The sequence below is a fragment of the Hippocampus comes genome, unplaced genomic scaffold (genome assembly GCF_001891065.2).
Source record: "Hippocampus comes isolate QL1 unplaced genomic scaffold, H_comes_QL1_v1.1 scaffold94, whole genome shotgun sequence".
In the NCBI taxonomy this organism is placed as follows: domain Eukaryota; kingdom Metazoa; phylum Chordata; class Actinopteri; order Syngnathiformes; family Syngnathidae; genus Hippocampus; species Hippocampus comes.
In genome coordinates this window covers 2,312,072-2,336,786 of record NW_017806059.1, presented here as the reverse complement: position 1 = coordinate 2,336,786, position 24,715 = coordinate 2,312,072, and the positions used below count along the sequence as shown (strand labels likewise).

At 42.4% G+C, this 24,715-nt stretch overlaps 2 protein-coding genes across 8 annotated transcripts in view; both read left to right on the top strand.

The window, feature by feature from the left end:
- Positions 1–6,409, top strand: part of atad2 (ATPase family AAA domain containing 2) — a 29,618-nt gene extending 23,209 nt beyond the window's left edge. For 5 of the 6 annotated variants that reach the window (XM_019893069.1, XM_019893072.1, XM_019893068.1 and 2 more), the window contains 10 exons: positions 2,472–2,657; positions 3,597–3,732; positions 3,825–4,021; positions 4,228–4,387; positions 4,467–4,589; positions 4,760–4,936; positions 5,012–5,533; positions 5,651–5,781; positions 5,916–6,044; positions 6,188–6,409. In XM_019893069.1, the coding sequence (XP_019748628.1) occupies positions 2,472–2,657; positions 3,597–3,732; positions 3,825–4,021; positions 4,228–4,387; positions 4,467–4,589; positions 4,760–4,936; positions 5,012–5,533; positions 5,651–5,781; positions 5,916–6,044; positions 6,188–6,220 (1,794 nt within the window). In that variant the 3' untranslated portion in view covers positions 6,221–6,409. The remainder of the gene's footprint in view (positions 1–2,471; positions 2,658–3,596; positions 3,733–3,824; positions 4,022–4,227; positions 4,388–4,466; positions 4,590–4,759; positions 4,937–5,011; positions 5,534–5,650; positions 5,782–5,915; positions 6,045–6,187) is intronic. The other variant, XM_019893073.1, reaches the window with a different exon arrangement.
- A 205-nt stretch (positions 6,410–6,614) lies between these two features.
- zhx1 (zinc fingers and homeoboxes 1) lies at positions 6,615–19,347 on the top strand. 2 transcript variants are annotated; one of them, XM_019893086.1, is made up of 9 exons: positions 6,615–7,463; positions 8,439–8,479; positions 9,601–9,880; positions 9,980–10,437; positions 10,626–10,826; positions 12,217–12,429; positions 14,863–15,027; positions 15,164–16,381; positions 18,857–19,347. In XM_019893086.1, exons 3-9 carry the CDS (start codon positions 9,709–9,711, stop codon positions 19,127–19,129), a joined length of 2,700 nt encoding a protein of 899 aa, XP_019748645.1. In that variant the 5' UTR covers positions 6,615–7,463; positions 8,439–8,479; positions 9,601–9,708; the 3' UTR covers positions 19,130–19,347. The 2 variants fall into 2 exon arrangements, with proteins under 2 accessions (XP_019748645.1, XP_019748644.1); XM_019893085.1 differs by lacking the exon at positions 8,439–8,479.
- Positions 19,348–24,715: the final 5,368 nt, after the last annotated feature.

Here is a 24,715-nt window from a genome sequence, read left to right as displayed (position 1 = left end):
CGAGAAGCCTCTGACTATCTACTGCTGAGGCTCGCTTAGCTTGAGTGGAGTCGCCACAACAGTAATACCCTCGCCTCGCATCCTCATGGCCTCGCCATATCTTGGAGATTTCGAAATTTCGGCCCAAACGGAAGCCACAAAGGGTACACGTGTGCACACAAAAGGAAGATTAATCATTGAATGTCGAGTATTTGAATAGCGTTTTGCGTAAACTAATTCATGCTTGATCGGTCAAGTGCGTGCGTGCGTGTGTGTGTGTGTGTACACACACACATTTATTTCTTTCTTTATTTATTTTTTCCGGAATTTTCAGAAAAGTCCACTTTCATCTCTGAGGGTTTAATCATTGGCAAGCCATGAGAACGGGGCACGAACACGGACATGAAACATACAAATACAAATGGCATTACAAAACAATAAATGAAAGACAAATGTTATGAAGACAATTGATTCAACAATAAGGCACACAAACCTCGTGGGCTCACATCCACAAGAGACTAAATATCCTTTGCTTGTGCCCTTCCATCATTTAGCAGTACAGTGGTACCTCTACTTACGAACGTCTCTTCATACGATAGTTTCAAGTTACAAAACGCCTCAATGGGAAAATATTGCCTCTTGTTAACGAAAGAAATTTCAAGATACGAAAGGTAAAAATACAGATGGGCTGCTACTCGTGCTCAGAGTTTCCTGAACGCAACATACATATAGCTGCTCTGCCATTGGTTATTACATAGCATCATCCTGGCATCCCATTGGCTAAGAGGGACCTCTACCATGTGAGTCTATGTGTGTAGATAGAGAGAGATGTGTCCAAGCAGCGTCCTCGCCATTCACCCCTCGGGCCATGAGGTGTTCCAGTAGTTTTACGTACATGTGAATCATCCAGAAAAGTGATCACCAGTCGGACTGGAGTTCTTGATAAAACGCAGGCAAAAACCACTTCTGAGAGAGAACATGAACTAAAGAGGGCAAAAAAACGATGAGGATGCAGTTAAAAATTAAATGGCCATATTTATTCTTCAGTCTATTCTTTGTTATGCACAACTCTCATTGATTGTGCAATAATCTAATTGTAATATGTACCGGTATTTGTGACAGATTTTGATTTATTTTTATCCTTTATAAAACATTTATGTCCGAATTTTGGCAGGCTTGGAACGGATTAGGGCATTTACATGGAAAACGCATCTCTAGTTATAACATTTTCTAGTTAAGAAATTTCTTCCAAAACAAATTAATTTCATATGTAGAGGTACCACTGTAGTTAACTATGCTTTTGGGTTTTATCTTTGTTTCATAATGGCTGCGCACAGCTCACAAAGTAGTTGAGTATGTGTTGGCGAATGCACATGTCAATCAGTGTCGGGCGGAACCCTTTTACGTGACAATTGGTTCCTGCTAATACGTGCAGAGGTCCAGGGTCCGATTCTGGCTACAGCCTTCCTGTGTGGAGTCTGCATGTTCTCCCCGGGCCTGCGTGGGTTTTCTCCACACACTTCGGTTTCCTCCCACATTCCAAAAACAAGCATGGCAGGTTAATGGAACGCTCCAAATTGTCCCGAGGTGTGAGTGTGAGCGTGGATGTTTGTTCGTCTCTGTGTGTCCTGCGATTGGCTGGCAACTGGTTCAGGGTGTCCCCCGCCTACTGCCCAAAGACAGCTGGGATGGGCTCCAGTAACCCCCGTGACCCTTGTTAGGATACAGCGGATTGGAAAATGGATCGATGGATGGATATAATTTACAACTACAATTAAACAAAGACAAACAAAATACTTTGTTCAGATACCCTGCAGTTTTGGTGTCACTGGGCTTTCCACGCATGCCACATGTTAAATCTGTCTGCTGGCACATCAAGTGGCCAGTAACAAATTACAAAAGACATATTTTAAAAAAAATCCCAATGTTATTTTGAAAGTAGTCTTAAAGTTAATTAAGCATTTGTTTTATTCTTTCACAATAGTGTGTTTTCACATGTTTCTGTATTGCATTATGTTTATTTTTAAACACACTGGTTGAAAACAGTAATTATAAATTTAGGGGCTGGAACGGACATTACATTTCCATTGATTTTGATGGTCAATATTACCTAAATTTATGAATGTTTCAGGTTACAAACAGGCTCACGGAACAAGTTACGTTTGTAACTTGATGTGCCACTGTACTTTGAAACCCTCTGTTCAAAGCAAGACCCTATGCAGCTTCACCATTTTTTGTGAGCATTGCTTGTAAGTAGGTATAGGTGTGTTAAAAGAACTTTTAGATTAATCATTGAATGACCATCCCTTGTTTGAAAAATTTTCTCCTTGGAAATCTGATGGTCACATTAGGTTTCTGTCACAACATTAAATAGAATAGGGATAGCCAATCTTCAGAACAATTTTGTGACTGGTTTTATATTTGTGATGTGATGTATTGATTGAAATATTTGTTACACACATGTTCATGCCATAATATCTTATGCTCTGCAGATTTTTGTTGAGGCCAAGCGCACCTCTCCCAGTGTCCTATACATCCCCCACATTGGACAGTGGTGGGAGACAGTAGGTCCTGCATTAAAAGCCACTTTTCTCAGCCTACTTGGCTCCCTCCCTGCCTTCGCTCCTATCCTGCTACTGGCTACCTGCAGTCTACAGTACTCTGAACTCAATTTTGAGGTATGAAGAAAGTGAAACCATGTTTAGGCAGGTCACCAAAAATAAGCCACTTGAAGAGCTCCTCTGCGCATGCGTGAGAATTGACAAAAATGGCTTCCAAACAACAGCTGTTTTGTATGAACATCGTTGTATGCCTAACTTGTGTGCTTTGAAGGTTGCGGGCAGCCATTTTAAAAGGCTTTGAGCCTTATGTGACAAAACGACAGGTGTACCTTGTGCTGTTTAACTGTTCTAATGGAATCTAGAGGCTTGAACATTGGTGTAAAAACACCATTGCAAAGTATCAATTGGTCACAATTTCTACACAGATGGGCAAAAAAGATGGACTAAAATTGTTAATTAAAAAAAAAAAAAGCTACCTTCATTTTGTCAATATCTTGAACCCAACAAGGACCACACAGGCGGTAAGCAAACTAATGAGACACAAAATGCGATCAGCCTGACGGAAATAAACTTTCTTGTCACTGTCACTTGAAATTGAGAAATGATTCACGTTTCAAGATTGTGGCATGCCACATTGCTGATGATTTGCTGAGTGTTACTCAGATCACTTCACATGTGAGGAAAACAACACATTTGTTCAGCCGATTTGTGTTTTGCTGGCAGTGTTGGGCTGAGCAAATAACCACAAATGTCCTTCTGTACAAGCGTTGCACACATCTACCAAAATATCAATAAAACTTAATCTTTACTGTCATTTCCCAGTAGAAGGTGGTCTGTGTAAGGAGAATCAAGTAATATCAATGAAAAAAAATTACAGCTTTGTACACTGCTTCACAATAGTTCTAAAGGAGAAGTTGGTAGGCAGGGAGACGTCCCTCACACAAAATGTACCCGCGTGACTCGGAGATCTGCAAGTGGTCTATTTCCTAAAATGAAGAGAAAATAACTGTTTTGTCTTGAAGAAAGTTCCTTCACCTCACACTGTTTTCTCTGCAGGTTCAGGAGTTGTTTAAGATGGGCTATGGGGAGGTTTACCATGTCCAAGCCCCCAGCAGCCGAGAGAGGAGAAATTTCTTTGAGGACCTGATACTAAATCAGGCTGCCAAAGCTCCTGCCTCTAAAAAGAAATCCAGTGAGACAAACTCGGAGCATTTTTTTTTTTTTTTTTGTGGAGAACATTGTTGAATTTTACATTGAAAGCAAACTCTTGACTTTCCCCAAAAGCACCCCACTCCTTGGAGGTGCTTCCTATTGCTCCTCCTCCGCCGCCACGTCAGCTGGCCGAGCAGGAGGCCCGGAAACTGGCGGTACAAGAGGAAGACACCCTCAGAGAGCTCCGCCTCTTCTTGCGGGATGTCACAAACCGCCTGTCCCAGGATAAACGCTTCAAGGCTTTTACAAAGCCTGTGGATTTGGAAGAGGTGGTTATTCCTCTGTTATTCGTTAATTGTTCATCTGCGTGAAAGCCAAACACCCAAATTATTTGACATTAACAATTATGTTGAAAGGTTTCAATTTCAGTGTTATTTTGGTTTCCCCACTGGGGGGCGCCAAAGTAAGCGTTTAACGGTATCGAATATGCGTATTAAGGCTTGCGCTGTTTGTACTCTCCTCTCACTGTACCTAGGTTCCAGATTATGCTGCTGTAATACAGAAGCCTATGGATCTGTCAACTGTGCTTTCAAATATTGACCTTCATCAGTATGTAACGGTCAAAGACTTTCTTCAAGATGTAGATCTCATTTGGCAGAATGCACTTGAATACAACCCAGACAGGGACCCCTCAGGTACACATTGTGGATTTAGACTAAAGGACTGATTAGATGGCACAAATTCCTTTTGTTTACTAACTTTTTCTTCTTCCAGACCGCCAGATTCGTCATAGGGCCTGTGCACTTAAAGACACTGTGCATGCCATCGTTCGACATGAATTGGATGAAAATTTTGAGAAGCTGTGTGATGAAATCAAAGATTCGCGCATCAATAGAGGTGTGTGTGCGCATGTGTGAGTGAGAGATACCTTGTTCCAAGCAACTAGATTGACCCAAATTTGTTTATCCCAGTTTAAGAAGTGACATTATTTAGTGACGTACGATATTCATTAGCGAATGAAGGTGTTTTCTAATTTGTTTTCACCTTAAACTTGTGTTTGTCCACAGGTTGCTCCACTGCACAGTACGCGCCCTCCTTATACCATGTCGTCCCCAAACAGGCCAAAATTCTGACTGAGCCTAATAAGATGGCTGAGAAGACTCCACAAAGAGAGCTGGTCAAAGCCCCAACTGTGTTCACTCCGAGTACATCTTCCTCTACATATCTTACACCTAAAAGCACAGGTAGGTATTTTTGAAAATTAATAACATTAAATCGCAACAATTAGTCCCTAACAAATCCCTGTTTTCATCCTCCAGTGCAGAGGAAGAAACGTCGGAAGAGTCGATGGTCCTCTGGCTTCTTTTCAAAGAAGGTGTCATCGTCTCCTCACGTCTCCAAAGAGGATATGCACTTAGGCACGGATAATGACGATGACGATGCAGATGAAGAAACTGAGATAGAGAAAGGAATCTTCACGGAGCTCGATGATGAAGATGACAAAGAGGTTCAAGTGGTGGTTAAAGCTACTTTGAAGGATGGTATTCAGCGTGATAGAGAAAAAAGGAGTGCTGAGGACCAGACACAAAACAAAATCGCAAACAAAGATCAGTCAGCTTTAGAAGTTACAGCACAGAACCCAGCGGGGCACACCTCAACGAGCATTGGAGAACATAACCAGGGAGAGCTGGACAGAGGTTGTGGTCAAACACGCAACCAAAATGTAACACGGGAAAGCAACAGCAAGACGGCAGCACAGGAGCCAGAACCAATGGAAGTGGTTATCATAGACAATGCCATCATAGAGCACTCAGGAGACCTCAGAGGAGACAAGGACTCAGGTTTGGGTTTGCCGCTGTGGTTCTCAGAAAATAGGGGCGACTTCATTGCCTCATTGTGTCCCTTCACTCCAAGCTACATTCATGTTTTTCCATGTGGTTCTGTGTTTTATGTCACAGAGAAAAGCGTAAGGCACATGACCCGCCCCTCAAAGAACACTGTTCACCAGCAGCAGTTTGATATAGAAAAACCTCTCCAAATTGTTGACCTGGAAGAACCTTCACTGGTAGTGGACAGGGACAAATTAAAGGTGGGGTGCTGATTACTGCTCATGACACTTGTGTGCTATGCCATGACTGAGATGAACTAGGATAACCTTTATTAGTCCCACAGTTGGTAAATTTGCAATGTTGCCTCTATCATTTTGATTTTATTTTTATCAAGGAGCTATTGGACAAAATTGTGACTAAGACTGATGGCTATGAGGTGCACAAGTTGGAGAAACTCTACGCTCTCCTCTGCCAAAGCGTCTACAGACACAGAAGAGCCCATCATAAAGATGCATTAATCAGGGTTGGTATTGCATTTAGTAATGCATGATTTATGACAATAGTCAAGGATAAAAGTAATTACATCTAGAACCATGAATGTTTTCAGTGTTCAGTAATTGTGTTGTGGTTATTACTAATTCCTCTTTCGATATTTTCTTTCAATAGGAGTTGGAGCAAGAGGTCACTGATTTCTGTTGACAGCGCTAAAGGAATGATGTGACATTTTGAGGTTTTAACATAATGCACATAATGCTTAAAGGAGCATGGTTAGCACCCTCAGCTGCGAAAATTACAATCAGTGGTTTTGTCCTAACACTTTTGTGTCGTAAAATGAATCTTTGTATTATCTCTTGATTATATTTAAATAAATTGCTTCCTCTTTATTAATAAACTGTATCGTTTTTCACATACAACTTGGCGCAATTGAACTATTCCAATTGATTGTGGAAACGTAGGTTTTTTTTTGGGGGGGGTTGCTTTTGCTCTTGAATACATGATTCAATGTTGACCTGGTTGAGAAACATGTAGACACAAATTTAGATGTTAAGATTCCATTTACTCACTACAAGTGAATACATGGTTTACTCACGGTAAGACAATAGCAAAAAGTCGAATATAAAACTTTATTTGGTAGCCACTCCAGTATGAGTGGTAACTATGCCCAACGAACAGCTGAAAATGTTAAGAAATGTTCAGGCTGGGCTTATTTCAAAGAAAAAAAAAAGTGCAGTGTCAGATCTGGCCTCAAGTTGCTTTTCGTGCTGCCCTGATAGGTCATGTAAGGACACTGGCACTGCAACCGAGACGTAATGCAGCCTCCTTATTTGCACTTGAAAAAAATGAACACGTTTATTCATTAACTTTAAAAAACTAACCAGATGACAATATTCTCCAAACTATCATCTACTGATATATCTACATCTAGTAATGATATATTTATTACATTTTAAGAACACCGAAAGTCGCTGAGGAATGACGTCACATCACATTGAATAATGACGCTGATCATTGTTTAAAAAAACGCTGTCAAAATTTCAGAATTAGGTCAGCGACCCAAAGAAGCACTAGAGAAGACCCTATGCTTGTAACCTTGGTTTTAATTAATGAAGCGTTACACGACGTTTGCCAGGACACAACCTGCTCGGAAGAGGGTGAGAGATGGCCGGTGTTCCCAGCATCTGTAGACGGGCGTCGTAGCCGCTCTACCGGTTCGTTTGTGCTGATACCTCCAGCCGTCGGCTTCGGGAAACCGACAGAGGAGCCCGGTGAACGTCCGCGCCGTCTCGGCCCGGCTTTGGTCGAATGGTTAGCCACTGGGTGGGCACTCTACAAGAGAGAGACAGACAGACGCCGAAAGCTTCTCTGGGGACTCCCAGGAAATTAGTCCTCGCTTCGACAGCCTGGCAGCAACACGGCGCTCGCTCACGCTCGTGTAGTTGTAGTAAGTTAGCCGGCAGACATGTAGAGCATTTCATGACGGCTAGCACTGGCTAGTTGGCCCTCATACACATGCTACATATCTCATTGCGAAAATAGACACTGTAAATAATCCCTTTTGTACCTTTTCAAAACAATGTGTTAACATCGTTCGCTCGCTTCCGATTGTCCGAGATGCACAATTTAAATACAAATAGTCTCCGCCAGGGTTATTGTTAACGTACTCCAGTTGGTCCGACGAGAAGTTAGCACAGACGTGCACACCTGTTTTACACTAAATGCACTACTGTAGCCATCACGTTAGTACACGTACACAACAGGCAGAGATCCTTTCCACTTGCAGAATATGATAGCCAGTAATGAGCTATACAAACGTGTACCTTTACAAAGGTAGCATCGCTCAGTTTTTTTTTTTTTTGCTATTTTGAGTCAACACTCGTTTATTGTTATAGTACAAGTTCTGTAGAACTGCCGCATCAAACACGAGTGCTGTTAGAAATAGCCGAACCCTTCGCGTCTTTCTAACTGATGATGAGAAAATCCAAATTCTCAGGCAATTGACACATAAAGCACCACGTAATTAGACATTTACTCTTACTAAACAGTATTCAGGTGAATTATACATCTAACGCTGTACTGGAGTTAAAGCACACAATAATTTGGGACACCACTAACGTTTATCTCATTGGGTCATGGTTACCATGAGTTCAGATGTGAACAATTCATCAAGTTAAGGAGCAATTACATATTGTTACATTATCGTCGTCACATTATGTATTTATTGTAGTTTGCAGTTGTGTAGATTTCACACATGAATCCTACCAAGCTGTTCTGCCATGCACTCATGTAACTATTTGAGGTACCCAAAATAGGATGTGGCTTTAATTCTTAAGTATTTGACAAGACTGTAACAAGCAACCAGATATTTGCTGTTTGAATTTCAAAAGCTTAGTTCTAAATCACTTATTCCTGCTCTCAGGGTTTGGGGAGCAGATGGACCAATTTTCATGAGGGTAGTAGGTGAGTTGAAGCTTGTATCTGTGTTTGAGAGGCAGGTTACACCCTGGACTAGTCACTTGCCAATCACCAACCGCATATAGACAACCATTCACTCAAATTCACATCTGTGGATAATTTAGATTCATCAGTTAACCTAATGTGCATTTTTTTAGGAATGTGGGAGGAAGCCACAGATTTGAGCCTGAACCTCTGAACTGTAGTAGACAAATTTGCCAACCACTAGGTTGTCATGCTGAAGTGTGTGTGTGTGTGTGTGTGTGTGTGTTAAATCTATAGATAGCTAGATCTATCTATCTCTTTCTTTCTTACATATATAGCAGCTGAATAAAATAAGTGGAACACTTGGAGTTACATTGTGTTGTTGAAGTGTTCCCTTGATTTTTTTTAGATTATCATTTATAGATCAATAATTTTATATATACTGCATATATTTTAATATATGCAGTATATATAAAATTGATACAACCTTCTAAAATTTGAGTCAGGTAAAATCCAAAACAATGTAAAACTCCACGGTAGTCACCTGGTTAGCATGTCAGCCTCACAGTGCAGAGGTGCAGGGTTCGATCCCTGCGTGGGTTTTCTCAGGGTACACCAGTTTCCTCCCGCATTCCAAAAACATGCATAGTAGGTAAATTGAACACTCAGAATCATAGGTGTCCAACTCCAGTCCTGGATGGCCGCTTGTCCTTCATGTTTTCCATCCCTCCCTGTTGCATCACTCCTGATTCAAATGAACAGGATCAATATCAAGGCTTCTGCAGAGCTTGTTGATGAGCTGATCATTTGAATCAGGTGTGTTGCAACAGGGATAGATGGAAAGAATGCACGATGGCGGCCCTCCAGGACCGGAGTTTGACGTCTATGCTCTAAATTGTTCCCAGGTGTGATTGTGAGTTTGAATGTTTGTCTATGTGTGCCCTGCAATTGGCTGGCAACCGGTTCAGTGTGTCCCCCTTCTACTGCCCGAAGACACATGGGATAGGCTCCAGCACACCCGCCACCCTTGTTAGAATTGGCGGATTAGAAAATGGATGGATGTATGTAAAACTATATTAAGAGTAAAATTAAATAATCCAAGTCGGACTAACAAACCTTTTCTGACACATTTCTTCCACCAGAAATTGAAGGCGTCTTGCTATGTGAGCACAGCAACATGAGACATGTGAGCCTCGACGATTCTGTCTCAGACTGTCTTTTTCCTGAGTAGAAGGTTGCCCATTTTGACAATGTCGAGCCGCCGAAAGTCGACCACGCCTTGCATGGTACTACCCTCTGACGAGTTGGAAGCGACAGCTGAAAGGACAACGGAAGTAGGGGCGGAGGGGACGGTAGATGAGGTTCAAACAGCAGTGGAGCTGGATCAAACTGTAGTGGTTGTCCCCACACCACCAGATACCGGTAAATGTGTTTTGGCCCATTTTGCCTTTTTTCGTCACCCCCAAAACCATCTTTAAACGTGACTTCATTGTTTTAACTCATGTTTTTCTGTCTTTGTAGGCGAGTCCAATAGCCTGGAGGACAAAGAGGTGCTCGGTCCATCAATAAACTGTAGCTCTGCTACCCCACCTGAGAGTCAGGGTTGTGACCAGCTGAACAAGGATCAGCATTGTGACGCACTCGAGGAAGTCGGAGTCGATGCCACAAGTGCTGGCGCCATCTCACTAAGCAAGACGCCAATCATGAGGATGAAGACCAAATCTGAACCCAAGAGAATCGCCGTGTCCCTTAAAACTTCAGATGAAGCCGTGGAGTACTTTGAAGGAGGCGGTGAGGGCGAGTTAGAAGCGGAGCAGCAGCCAATTGAAGCTCCTCTGGGACCAACAGCATCTGTAGAGATGCTCCTGCATGACTCCATGAAGCTTGGAGCAGGAAACCTATTGGTCAGCCAATCCTTGGAGCAGCCAAGGAAGTCATCAATATTAAATCCCACTGTTATTCCTCCTGGCCTGGCACAGGTAGAGTCTAAGAATGTTTTTTTAATAGATACTAAATGTTTTATACCCTGCAGTAAGAAAAACATCCAAACACAGAATTTTTAATAACATCGTCGTAACACTTAAATATTCTTGCATTGCCTAAAAAAAAACCACATTGATATTGCTTTTTTTGTGGCATTGAAACTCCCCCTCCTTATTCTGTTCAGGTACTTTCTGCTTTCCAGGCCCAGCAGAATACATCAGCTCAACCCCAATTGCTGATTCCTCTCAGCAGTATTCCCGCTTATAGTGCAGCTATGGACATCAACCCTTTGCTGGGTAGCACCTACAAGAAGTTTCCCTATCCCTCCATGGCTGAGATCAGCAGTCTGGCAGGGCAGACCCAGTTCACAGAAGAGCAAATTAAGGTAGTTAAAAGGTAGGGATGTCCCGATCCCATCACGTAATCAGAAATCGGGGCCAATCATGAGATTTTCAACAGATCCGGAATTGATGGAGGAAGGAAAAAAAAAAAGTGTGTATATATATATATATATATTTAATTTGTCTCAGTGTAGAGCTGCAGGCACGAAAACACACACACACACGCACACATTTCTCCTCCCCTGCGCTCAGCTCCCCTACAGGCAGCCGCAGAATGGTGGTTTTGATTTTATATATTGGAGGGAGAGGCAAGCTGAAAGATACTCCTAAATACATCTGCCTTACCTGATATGAGGAGGCCTCCTTGCTAAACGTCGAAGAGGGTGAGAGAGCGACAGACAGGTTTGTGACTGGTTTGACCCGTCCAAGCGACTTCACTTCAAATAGAAGTTTAATGAATGCAAATTAAGCAAGCTTTTTCCCCACAGGTTGCGTTTAATGACCGTATGAATCAATAGTGTCATTTCTGGATGGGAGATGTCACGCACGTATGCAACAACTGTGTAGTTGCCTGGGCTATTAATTTTAGCCTTTACAAGCCTATGCAGTTAATAATGATGTACACGTATTGTTTAGCTTTGAACAAATTAAATGCACTCCATCAGAGGATTCCATCATTCTATGATAAAGCCTACAGTGATTCTACTAAATTGGTGCCATTTGCCTCCCCAGAGAGTTACAAGAAAATACATTTTCATCAAGCATCCTCCACATTGATATGTATATATGTATTAAGTTTAAAGTTGACATTCAGTTAGCGTATCCATCATGGCTATATTTCCTGGATTTGATCATTCTAAACCACAAAGCGTTTCAGTACAAAAACAATGACATGAAAAAAAAACAAGTTGTAGATGGACCAATATACATTTTAAGTTGTTCAAAATGTGTATCATCAAATTTAGTGCTTAAAAAGAGAAAAGAAAGCATATAGAACTTTAAGTTTGTTTTGAGAGTGTTTCAAAAAAGTAATTGGTACTGATTTGGTCAATTGGTCCATATAATATAAATATATAATGATATACAGTATAACATACAAATTTATATATATATATATATATATATAATATACACACACACACACACACACACACACATACACACACACACGTCAGTACGTTTGTTGCAATATTAATTTGAGAAAAATCTGATGCTCGCTTTGTTTTCCTTAATGCTTTGCCTAAGTATTTGATCGAGACTCGGTATCGGCAGATATTTAAAACCAAAGACTCGGATTCTTTCTCGGGTGATTAAAAAAAGCGTGGTTGGGACATCCCTATTAAAAGGCAATTGGTGAATTCTTTCCTTAGAAAAATCATCCTTAAAAAGGTCAATGTTAATCCACAAAATGACTGGATGCCCTTCTATGTCCAGGTGTGGTTCTCAGCCCAGCGGCTGAAGCACGGTGTCAGCTGGACCCCAGAAGAAGTAGAGGAGGCCAGGAGGAAACAGTTTAATGGCACTGTGCACACGGTTCCTCAAACCATTACTGTCATACCTGCTCACCAGCTCTCTGCTGCCAATGGCCTACAGTCCATTCTGCAGACCTGCCAGATTGTGGGCCAGCCTGGCTTGGTGTTCACACAGGTATGTGGATGAAGAATATCTGTATGTGCAGTCGGCGATGACCTGACCTGCCCTCTGCGTTGCGTGACTGGGCTAATAAAGTCAACTCTAGAGAACAAATATGAATGAGCATTCTTAATATCAGGCTTACATAAGCAAATTGGTGTCGTGGTTGATAATATGTATAAAGGCAAACTATCTTTGACACTACATGACATCCTGCAAGATGTGTTGTAATTATGTGTTTATTCTTGGTGGGTGCATTCAGAACAGAGGTAACACAGTGAAATAGTGGTTCATATCTGCCTCACAGTCCTGAGGTTTGGGGCTCAAATTTCGGCTCTTGCCTTTTGGGCATAAATGTGGAAGGAAGCACCTTCCACATTTAAAAACATTTGTCTTAGGTGATCGACTCGCGAGCACAGCCGTCTCAAAGTGAAGAAGTGCAGGGTTCGATTCTGGCTCCGGCCCTCCTGTGTGGAGTCTGCATGTTCTCCCCCCGTGCCTGAGTGGGTTTTCTCCAGGTACTCCGGTGTCCTCCCACATTCCAAATATAAGCATGGCAGGTTGATGGAACACTCTAAATTGTCCCTAGCAGTGATTGTGAGCGCTTACGGTTGTTTGCCTGTGTGCCCTGCGATTGGCTGGCACCCAGTTCATGTTTTACCCTGCCTACTCTGCGAAGACACATGGGATAGGCTCCAGCACGCCCTGCGACCCTCGTCAGGATCAGCGACTCAAGATAATGGATGCATGTCTTATGTTCATTGAAGACTTGAAATTGTCCACAGGTGTGAATGGTTATTTTTCTTTATGTGCCCTTTATGTTCAGGGTTTACGTCTCACCCAAAGATAGCTGGAATAGACTTTGGCTGAGCTCACCACAAGCCTAAGAGGACAAGCAGTTTCGAAAATGGATCGATGGATGGTTTCGCACAGTATCAGGGCCATGAAAGTCTCTTTGTTTGAGGCCTCTGTATTTTTGTAGCTTTTTCGCAAATTATTGTTCATGGTTCATCTTGTTCAGTGTCCACAAAGTGTTTAAATATGAGGGACAATCCTATGTAATAGAGTAGCCACATACTATACTATTTCCTTTCTATGTCATCAAGCCATGGATCCAGTGTATCACTTAAGCACATTGCTTGATTAAAAAAAAAAAACATACATCAATAAGTGACAAATGGTTTACCTATTTCTTACCGATTCAGGTCTTATTGAATCTTCTGTAATGTTGTGACAATGTAGTAGTGATTGTGTTTGTGATAACCTGTCAAGTTGTTCATGATGGTGGGTGGAGACTCCAAAAGGCAGGGAGGCAGGAGGAATAGGATGGACTGAGCAAAATGTATGTAACAAAAATACAAACAGGAGTCCACTGCAAAAAAAAAACAAAAACAAAAAAACAAACAAACAAACAAACAAAACCTAACTGAAGTATACTAACAAAGTCCTGAAAACCACAGGAAACCAAAGTAACAAAAACCTATGACAGAAACAAAACATGTCAGGAGCACACAGACACACACAATGATCCAACAAAGACTGAACTAAATACAAACAAGGTGACGAGACCATGAGAAACACCTGGACAGGGCACGAAGGGTTGAGGGAGCTGACTGGTTAACACAAGGGACCCGGATGATGAGAACAGGTGAAGACAAAAAGGCCAAGAGGGAACAAAACCAAATGTAATCAAAACAAAAACATAACTTAACCCCTGTATCAAAAATACAATACATGTGTAGCATGTCTCCTTTGTTAATTCATTGGGCATTCTTGTTTGGAAGGCTAAAACAACATTGTGTTTGAAAAGATGGCAAATCAATTGCGTCAGAGCACAAGCAGATTACTCCAAAAGTGAAAAATTTAGGTAGTTTGGATTCATAATCCCTTTTATGACACCTGCGCTGGAAGTTTTCTGGTACATAAAAATGCAGTAGACATGTCTATCCTCGCAGATATCATTTTCTCCTATGTTTTCTACTCAATTGTGTTCCATATAAATTAGTGAGATATGTATAATGGTGAAGACATGGACATTTAGTAGTTCATTTTTGAATACTGATGACTTAACCCCCCCCCCCCCAAAAAAAAAACACACATTGCCTTCTAATGTGCCATGCCATGGATTATTACACAGAAACAACAGCATAAAAAGAGTAGCCGGCTGTCAGTTTTCATTGTGGGTAACGCGATAGAATCTTCTCATTAATTCTCATGAGGAAAAGTTCAAACTTTTGACTGTTCATCTCTGACAATGTCAATGAAAACTGAACATAGGTTTTTAAAAAAAAAAAAATATATATATAAACATATTTTTTTTTAATAATTATGTTTAAAAAATCTAGACTAAAAAAAACAACACTTTTTTTAGTCTAGATTTTTTTTTAACGCTTGTCTGGGAGTAGTAGCAGTAAAGGAGTATTTGGTCTCCAATTCTATGTTTCCTAGGTTGCACCGGGAGGGAATCTTCCAGTGACCAATCCTATCACCCTGACAGTGGCAGGACTACCAAGCCAATCCCAGAGCTCCAGCAGAGTTTCTTGCCAGTCGACCCCAACAAATAGTGAGCTTAAACGGGCTACCACTGTACAGCCCCCCTCACTTTCCCCACAGGTATAGCTGTCTTTCTGACTCTTACCTTAAAGTCAGTGATACTGTGCCCTCAGCGCAATTGTTGATATATTCATGCACTTTGCAATATCAAACCATAAAACTGTTTAACATGTAACTGCACCTTTCTCTTTGGAAGGAGAACTCTGCCCTGAGTGCGGACACGTTCAGTCTGCGGCCAAAGAAGTCCAAAGAGCAGCTGGCAGAGTTGAAAGCCAGCTATCTTAAAAACCACTTTGTCAGTGATGCAGAAATTGCCCGTTTGATGAAGATCACCAATCTAACCAAGGGAGAGATTAAAAAATGGTTTAGTGACACGAGATACAACCAGCGCAACTCCAAGAACAGCAATGTCATTGTTTTCCATGACGGAGGCGGCAGAGGAGGCGGTGGCTGTAGCAGCGGCGGGAACACCACCATTGTCATTGACTCAAGCGATGAAACCCCGGCATCCCCTCATCCTCCATACACGCTCCCTGTGAAGGAGAAGGAGACACGGCCCAAGACATGGAATCCGTTCCCAGACTTCACTCTGCAGAAATTTAAGGAGAAGACACCTGAGCAGTTGGTGGTGTTGGAGGAGAGCTTTGAGAAGGGGAGCACGCCGTCTGATGAAGAGCTGAGTCGTCTGAGAACAGAGACTAAATTGACACGGAGGGAGATTGATGCCTGGTTCACAGAAAGACGGAAAATGCCGACAATTTGCACCCCCTCCCCAGAGTCTTCTGAGGCAGGACGTATAGATGCCGGTGGAGGGAAAGCTGGAGAAATCACTGCTGCTTCTCGTGCCACTTCCTCCTCTCGTCCTGGAGGACGGATTAAGCAGATGCCAACCAGCAGCTGCAACAACAACAACAACAGCAGCAGCAGCAGAGACATCAAAGATAAGACCAAAAAGACTCCAGAGCAACTCCACATTTTGAAAAGTGCCTTTGTGCGGACTCAGTGGCCCACAACTGAAGAATATGACCAGCTAGTCGAGGAGAGTGGCCTCCCCCGACCCTACATTGTCAGCTGGTTCGGAGACTCACGGTACTCCTGGAAGAACGGTAACCTGAAATGGTTCTTTCAGTATCAAAGTGGCAACGTGGAAGGCCCGAATGGTGGTGGAAGTCACAAAATGGGAGGTGGTGGCAGTCGAAAAAGACGTGTCCGAAATCGCGGTTGGGGCAGATCCCGAACTCGAAAGCATTCAAGGCGGTTAGCATCCTTTGGTTCAGACTCGGAGAGATGCCCCCCACCAAAGAAATTCAAGAGTGGTAGGGACATCTTGAAGGAGTATTACCTGAAGCACCGCTTCCTCAATGAGCAAGACCTGGATGAGCTTGTCACCAAGACCAACATGAGCTATGAACGGGTAACGCAAATGCTTTTTACTTGCATGTAGTTGTTAAGGCCTCTCCTGAAAAGCCCATTGGCCTATTGCAGGTGTCGGCAACCCAACACGTTGAAAGAGCCATATCGGACCACAAAAACAAAAAAACTAATATGTCTGGAGCCACAAAAAATTAAAAGCCTTATATAAACCTTATAATGAAGGCAACATATGCTGTCTGTATTAGCCAACCATCAAAATGACTACGTTGGCTATAAATATACAATGAGCCCTCATGATTCCAATTTTTTTTCCCTGCGGTTTATCTGGAGAGCAGGGGTGCCCAACCTTTTTTGACCGAAGATCCTTGTCGATCAACCAACCTCCCGCAATCGACCCGTTACCGCACACGCGCGCATACGCACGCACTTACACATGCATGCAACAATGAGCAACAGCCATAACGGCCGCTAAGATGAACGAGGCATGGGACGCACTTTTGCAGCGTGTTAACTATCGTAGCTCACGTTTACTATTCAAAAATGCGCCCCATTCTTTACCAGTACCCTCAGTGAATTGTACCTGAAACACAGTTTTTTTTTTTTTTAACAACTGGCACCTGACTGACATCCCGCCCTCCTAATAGAAACATGTGTCGCAGGCTATGACGTTAATCCTCGTTGACAGAAATGTTGAAATGTAATTTTTTATTCGACACATTTTTGCAGCATTGGAAAACGTTAAGAATGTCCGTGTCATGTTTGGCCTCTGACAGAAACGATATTCAAACAAAAAATATATTTCCCTCCCCCATCTTTTTCAATTTTCAAACATTTTTGAAAAAGCTCCAGGGAGCCACTAGGGTGGCGCTAAAGAGCCACATGAGGCTCCTGAGCCGCGGGTTGCCGACCCCTGGCCTATTAGAACAAATAAGTATTTGAACACTAAATTGTCCGTCGTGACTGTGGGTATGAATGGTTGTTAGTGTGCCCTGCGATGGGGTGAGGCAGGAGACATTGAATCCAAGTGGACTGAAGAGGTCTTTTCAGGCCTTTTTGGTCTGCCGCACTCCGGAGTCAGCTGAACAGCCGGCCAAGCGGAATGCAGCTTCAGCAACCACCGAGGCAAAAACATGGGCATAGGAAGAGTTCCAAGCTGTCTGAAGTCGTTTTCCATGGCCTCACCAAAGAAATTCTGGTCCTCAATTTGGCGTCTCAAGAAGCGGAAGCAGTGCACCATTAACAAATTGTGTAATGGAGATGGGTTGCTGCTGACCTCTGCTCAGGATGTTTTTGAGTAGGTGGAGAGAACACTTTGAAGATCTCAATCCCACTGACACGCCTTCCTTTGAAGAAGCACAGTCGGGACACTTTTGAGGTGGGGTCTTCTATCTTTGGGACATCATTGCGGTTGTTTGAAAGCTTCTCATGCCCAACCCTGTCCAGGTTGGGGATGAGATCAGATCCTGCCCCAAGTGGAGGAGTTCACGTAGCTTAGGGTTTTGTTCATGAGTGAATGCAGAATGGAGATTGACAGGTAGATCAGTGCAGCTTCTGCTGTGATGCAGACTATTGTATTGTTATTGTACTGGTCTGTTGTGATGAAGGAGCTGAGATGAAAGGCGAAGCTCTTGATTTACCGGTCGATCTACGTTCCTGCCCTCACCTATGGTCACGAGCTGTGGGTCGTGACTGAAAGAACAAGATTCTGGACACAAGTGGCTGAAATTAGTTTGCTCCTCAGGGTGTCGAGATAGGGCTTGGTCATCCAGGTGGGGCTCAGAGTAAAGCCACTGCTCCTCCATTTGAGATGAGCCACATGAGGTGGCTTGGGCATCTGATTAGGATGCCTGCTGGACATCTCCCTGGTGAGGTGTTCCAGGCACGTCCCACTGGGAGGAGGCCCCGGGGATGTACCTGGACACGCTGGAGAGACTTTGTCTCCCGGGTGGCCTGAGTACATCTTGGGATTCACCTGGAAGAGCTGGGCGAAGTGGCTGAGGAGATTGAAGTCTGGGCTTCCCTGCTAAAGCCGGTGTCCCCGCGACCAGCCCCCGAGTAAGCTGAAGGAAATGGCTGGATGGATGGATGAATCCATGTTAGGATCGATCGATGGACCTCATTAAATACAATCTTAGGGATGATGGTTAAAATTGGGATTTGACTTGGGACAGGCTGTCTAAATATGATCTGACATGGATAGATACTAGATAACTGCCAATGCAACTACAATATATAATCTGAAGTTCCATGTCATTGCACGCTTAATGTCATGAACTGCACTGATTGATGAAACAGAGAAGAATAAGTTTGGGCCCCGTAAAAAGCTAAATATTGTTAAATATATTTGCTTACTTACCTGTAGGCATGCAGGTCGTCTCTTGTGTTCACTAAATGTAAAAACGGTAAAGGTGGCTACATGTTGGCCTAAGATAGGCCACGTGACTTTCGAGGTAGTGTGGCAGTTCAGATGACAACATCCATGTAAGTATTCCTCTCTCTCTTTCGTTCCATTAAGGTGCGAGAATGGTTTGCTGAGGTCCAGAGACGCCTGGACGTGGGTGCAGACCCCTTCCAGGAGCCGGCTTTGGGCATGGCGGACGGAGGAGAGGAAGCCAATGAAATAAGGGGGTCGACATCACACGCCAGCAAGACGACGAGAGGCGACGGAATGGGAGACGAAGAGGAGAATGAGGACGATGAAGAGCATGATGAAGAGGATACAGATGACAGTGAGGTTTGGGAGCCGTCACGCAGCGTGAGGAAATCCTTGTCTGTATCTGAAGACTAAATCTGTGCACAAAGCTCAATGGAAACATTGAGTATGTTCCAAGTATTTGCAAATGTGTCGACATGACTATTATTATTCTTATTATTATTAGCTGTCTCCCCCTTTCTCAACCCTCATCTGAATGACGTTATTAAAATAACCAGAGCAGCATTTTTGTCACACCCCAAAATATCTTAAAAGAATACATTCATTATGAAACCCCCCCCCCCCCCGCACCCCCCACAAAAACTATCATCAAATGGAATTGATAAAAACTGAGATATGCATATGCCATACGTGAAAAGTGGCGAGGGCATCTTGAGGAGGGATTGATATTTTACATTGACTGTTAAGTCCCTCTCGAAATGCATTGCTGCATTCTCCCTTGCACAGCCCAAATTTGAACTTCAATTTGAATCGAATGTTCACTCCCCTTCCCTACAAAGTAAAATGTGACTTCCCTAATGTGTTTACAAGATAGCCCCTAATCAGAACACCTTGGGCACACACGGTGGACCTGTTCTTTTACATTGTCTGTATTTCAGCTTTTAAAGCGATAGTCGAGAATGAATGACTTGACGTTGATTGATCATGAAAGTCCGTGGCGGATAAAGGCCTCAAGCAACATGAGCCAAAGTACATGAGCAGTGAGTGAATGCCAGCGTATTTGTTGAAGGATGTTTTTTCAAGTCTTCCTTTGATGGTGGTTACTAGTTGAATTTTTAACAAGGAAAATGATTAATGGTGAAAGAACTGTATGTTTAATATGCACTTCGATTAATGTTTTTTTTTTTTTGTTTTGCACCTTTTGACACAACAAGCACTGTGCTGTTGTGAGCTATTATATATTCGTTCTGAAACTTTGCCAAATTGGAATGGGTTGTTTTTCAACCTCCAAAACCAACCAACCAACCAGCCAGTGTTTAACCGCAGTTGGTGGTGGAAATAAAATGCACCCACTGCGCCTGAATCATTAGTCAAACCTAATTCACGTAAACCAGGGGTGCCCATTACAACGATCCTGATCGACCGGTAGATCTAGGACTGGTCCCAAGTAGATCCGAGGGGTGTAGAGGAGAAAAAAACAACCATTTGTGTGTCTTTGTACATGTTTGTAATATATTTTTTGTGTTAATGTACACTGCACCCGAATCACCCGATCAGTCTCATTTTCACAAAAAGTATTTAAAAAATAAAATAAAATAAAGTAGGTAAATCTTTAACCTACGGCGGCGCGTGACTACGTCACCGGAAGTTGTTAGCGCTCAGCAGTCTGCAATTGCAGCTTGTGATCAGAGCGGATGCGCTATATCTTATCGTCGTTATTCTCATTCAGAGTTTGCTTCGTGTACAATTCACCGAGGGCACGGGCAAAGAATAGGAATCTAGAGGGCCCAGGGAAGCACTTTAAAACGGTACGTGTGAGCTACGATAGTTAACAGGCTGCAAAAGTGCATCGCATGACTACGTGTCAGGCTGTTTCTCATCATGGCGTGTGTGCGTGTATGCGTGTGTGCGCGTGAGTGTGTGTGTGCGCGTGCGCGGTAAAGGGCGATCCCTGGAAGTTGGTTGATCGAAAAGTCGATCTTCGGTCCAAAAAGTTTGGGCACCCCTGAAACAGTCGTGACTTAAACGAACTACTGGCCTGATGTATTGTTCTCGAAACAGCATTTCAGACATTTTAAATTGTGAAAGCACCTGAACTAAACTTGTTTCAAATGCACTTTTTCTGACACATGGTGGATGAAATTAGAATTTGGCACCTTATTGTATCATGCAAAGACTCTGAGAGTCCATATTTGTTTTATGACTAAAACAGTATTTTGCCTTTTTTTTTTATTCCTAACTAGTTGTATTGTTCATTTTCCCTGAGGCGGAATCTTACCCGTTTATCCACTTTTCTAATAATATGTAAATGGTGTTGGATGTTGATATGGCTCCGTAGAATCAGCTGCCACTTTCTTTTGCTTTATTGCACACTTTGAGCCACATTTTGAATACCTTTGGGGGAAAACAATGCTTGGGATACCATTGTGTATTGTTTCAAATCACGTGTCACTTCACTTTTTCATGGATTTTTGGAGGACATGTTAGCAGCGTCTTTAGGGTTGTCTTCTCACAGCAAACGAACAGATACCAGATGACACTATACATGTTCAATAATGTGTGTTCGTAGCCCCTTGCTTCACAGAAAGAAGTGTTGAAATGAACGACTACCAGCTGCCATTGCCACAGCCACAGCAAGGACAATCCCCCCCGTACCATGTTGACTGTTGTTAACTTATACAGACATACCATACCTACATGTGCCTACTGTGGACTTGTTGCAAGAGGATCTCCCCATGTCGTCACAAAGCACTTAACGGTAGCCTTTCTCAAAACAAATGGGGATGCATGAGCAAGATGTGCTTTCAGCCGAGACGCCAAATGCCTGTCTGAGGTTAAACATTGTACACTTCTGTCCGTGACCTTGGTTAAACTTTGGGCTTTTGATTTACTTTCTGGTATTTTGCCACCTTGTACTTGTAATCCATGTTACATGCTAGCACCTTTTAGCTATCTCAAAAGCATTTTCAGCCTGCCGGGTATGAAACTCACGAAGCTAGCTCGCTGATTGCAACTGAATGAGCAGAAATCTTTGACACATTATTTGTCGTAATGTGAATAGTAAGTGCCTGGGCATGAAAAAGAACAAGATGCTGTACCTTATCTCCATGTATACTGAGCGTTTATACCGTTTTCTCAATTACTGCATGCAATAAGTATGTTGGAACAACTGCTCATTTTGTACATACGTGTGTGGGTTTGTTTAGGTTGGTATTGTTGGCACAGTGGTTTGCTAATCTCAAGCTCAGCAAGTGGTATGATTTCAAAGTCTAACTGTATTTCCCAAATCATTAACAGTATAAACAGTCGTGTCTGTCCGCGAAGAAACCTTTCATTAGGGACCCTGAGTCCTTTTCTCACCACATTGTCATTACAAGCATTTGTTTTGGGGTGTGTGTGGGGGGGCGGGGGAGGGGGGGTCTTTCTGTTGCGCATTCTGCTGCTTATTTTAGTCCACAGACGAGGTCTAAGCCTTCCCCAAAGTATTTTACTGGCCTGCTTGGACATCTTTTCTATGTTTTTATCAATGACAAGTGTCTTTACAACCAAATAGGTTTGTTTACTACGCACACGAAACCGTGTTCGAAAGTCAAAGTGAAGTCGAATTCATTTTGAGCTCGGAGGGTTTCGCTGGAGTTTCTTTTGGGTACTTTGGTTGCAAGGAATATAAAATCACAACTCACTTGAAAAGATGAGCACTTTATTGAAGGTAATACTGAAAACAATAGGAGTGAGACAATGTCATTTACATCTGCTCTTCTGTTACAATAAGGCCCGAGTAAATGATATGCACAAAGAACCGTGTTTGCAACATGTATCTCTTTTTGGACCTGCTCTGTGGGTATGATGATAAAGTGCTGTCTCTTGTCAGTGGGTTTTGATTTCATATCATGTATCATATATCCGACTTGCAGTAGAGCTAGTATTGTGAGTAGTTTAGCTGCTGTCGTATTATGAAAATCCATCACTGCACTCTCTCATCCTCTTTGTTTATACCTGTGCTCTTTGAATGTTTTGCAAATAATTTCACCACAGCTTTTTCAATGAAATACAATTTGTCACAATAATCAGTTTTGTTCTCTTCCAAGCTCATTTCATTTTGAAAATTCGAACACTTCCGTGTTCCGGTTCAGTCACGTAATCTGATATGTTTCACTTTGCAGTGATGGATCAACTCGTAATAGATGTAGATGTTTCATTAGAAAGTGGGGTTGGCAAAGGGAAGTAGAGTCACTCCAAAACTCCCAATAAATATTTGCTTCATCATTTGTATTGACATTGCTGGCTTTCAGCGATGACTTCCTGAGTATTGACTCAACAGTCAGTTATTTAAAAGAAGAAAAAAAAAAGCTCTTGAAAATAAGCTGAATGTGAATTTGACTTTTTGCACCATGAAAAGGAAATTGTCGATCTTGTACATGATTTAAGAAACAAGGTGAGGAAACTTGGAGTGCAGGGATATTTGTACCTGTTATTAAATCACTGGCGCTGTAGTTTAAATGGGTACGTACAAATTCAAAATCTGCCCAGGCTTTTCTATGTGGAGTTCGTTCTCTCCATGACAAAAACAGCATGTTAGGTTAGATTCATTGAAGACTCTGTTGATGTTAATTTGAGTGTGAATGGTATGTGTCCTTTTTTGTATCCATTTGGCTGGGTGTACCCCATGGGTCCCCAACCGCCGGGCCGCAGACCGCGGGTCATTTGGTGCCGAGCCGCGCAGAATGAATAAATAGCTTACATTTTTTCCGTTTCATTTATTTCGGAATTTGAAAGATGTTTTATTTTGAAAAATTACCGGATTCTCTGGTTTATCAGTCTACGGTATGTCACTCTTGACGCAGGTGAATGCGCGCTTCTCGGTCATGTGATAGGTTACCGCATACAAACCTAGTGCTGTCAAGCGATTAAAAAAAAAAAATTGTGTGATTAATTAAGTAGGGTCTGTAATTAATTAATCTAATTAATCTATATTTTAATCTCATCTAAAAATTACTGAGAAAACCCCTATTTTCATTTTAAATTCCTTACATTATTGAGGCAGACTTGGACAGATGCAGTCCTAGCTATTTACTTTCTGCTGTATTTGAGATTAGTCAAAGTCCTACCTGCAAACTTTAGTTTTGACCACAAGGGGGAATATCGCTGTTTTGTTTGTTTTTGGAAATCTCCAAAGAATTACAAAATAAAAATAAAATAGAGCATCAGGTCCTTAAAAAGTGCTGAGGTTAACATATCAAAATCAGTAAGAACAATTTTCTGAGCAATACAAGTACCGTAAATTCCGGATTGCAAGCCGCTACTTTTTTTCCACACTTTCAACACTGCGGCGTGTAATATGAAGCGGCTTTTTAATTTTTTTTTTCCATCGTGGAAAAACATGGACCAATAAAATGAATGAGTCTTTCACTGAGGTCCAATGAGATTGTATGACTAATCACAACTTCCGCACTTTTTGCCCAGTGGGGGGGGGGGGGGTTACCCGGCAACAGTCGACCAATAAAATGAATGAGTAATACACAGGGGTCCAATGAAATTGTATGATTACCGGTAATCACAACTTCCTTATTTCAGTCTTTCTTCTAACCCTGATCAACATGGAGAATACCAGACTAAAAGCATATGATACAGCTTTTAAACTAAAAGCGATCACTCTAGCAGTTAAAGGAAATCGAGCTGCTGCCCGTAAGGCGTAGAAAAAAAAGTAGTGTGTTTCCGGTAACCCGACCGACCGAGAATTTCTACGTCGAAAAAAAACTTTACGGTCGGCATTTTTTTCTAACAACCCTCTACATTTTTGTGTCGAGGGTTTACATCGGTGCAAACTCGCGATATTCACGTTGAGCGCGTGCGTCGTTTGCCCTGTCGTTTGTCAACAACATTGAAACATGGCATTAGCTGCGATCTCCGACGACAGTTTAAACCGCGTTTTCTGTGTTACAGTCGCGTGCTCGCACCGTAATGTTAAGAAAATAGCATCCATTGATGTATCGAAAAAAT

What these genes read in the sequence shown, in the direction of transcription:
- zhx1 (XM_019893085.1), top strand. Translation starts at nt 9,709, where the DNA reads ATGTCGAGCCGCCGAAAGTCGACCACGCCTTGCATGGTACTACCCTCT. An exon ending in CCCCACACCACCAGATACCG is followed by an intron (nt 9,881 to 9,979) that starts GTAAATGTGTTT and finishes CTGTCTTTGTAG; the next exon opens with GCGAGTCCAATAGCCTGGAG. An exon ending in CTGGCTTGGTGTTCACACAG is followed by an intron (nt 12,430 to 14,862) that starts GTATGTGGATGA and finishes TATGTTTCCTAG; the next exon opens with GTTGCACCGGGAGGGAATCT.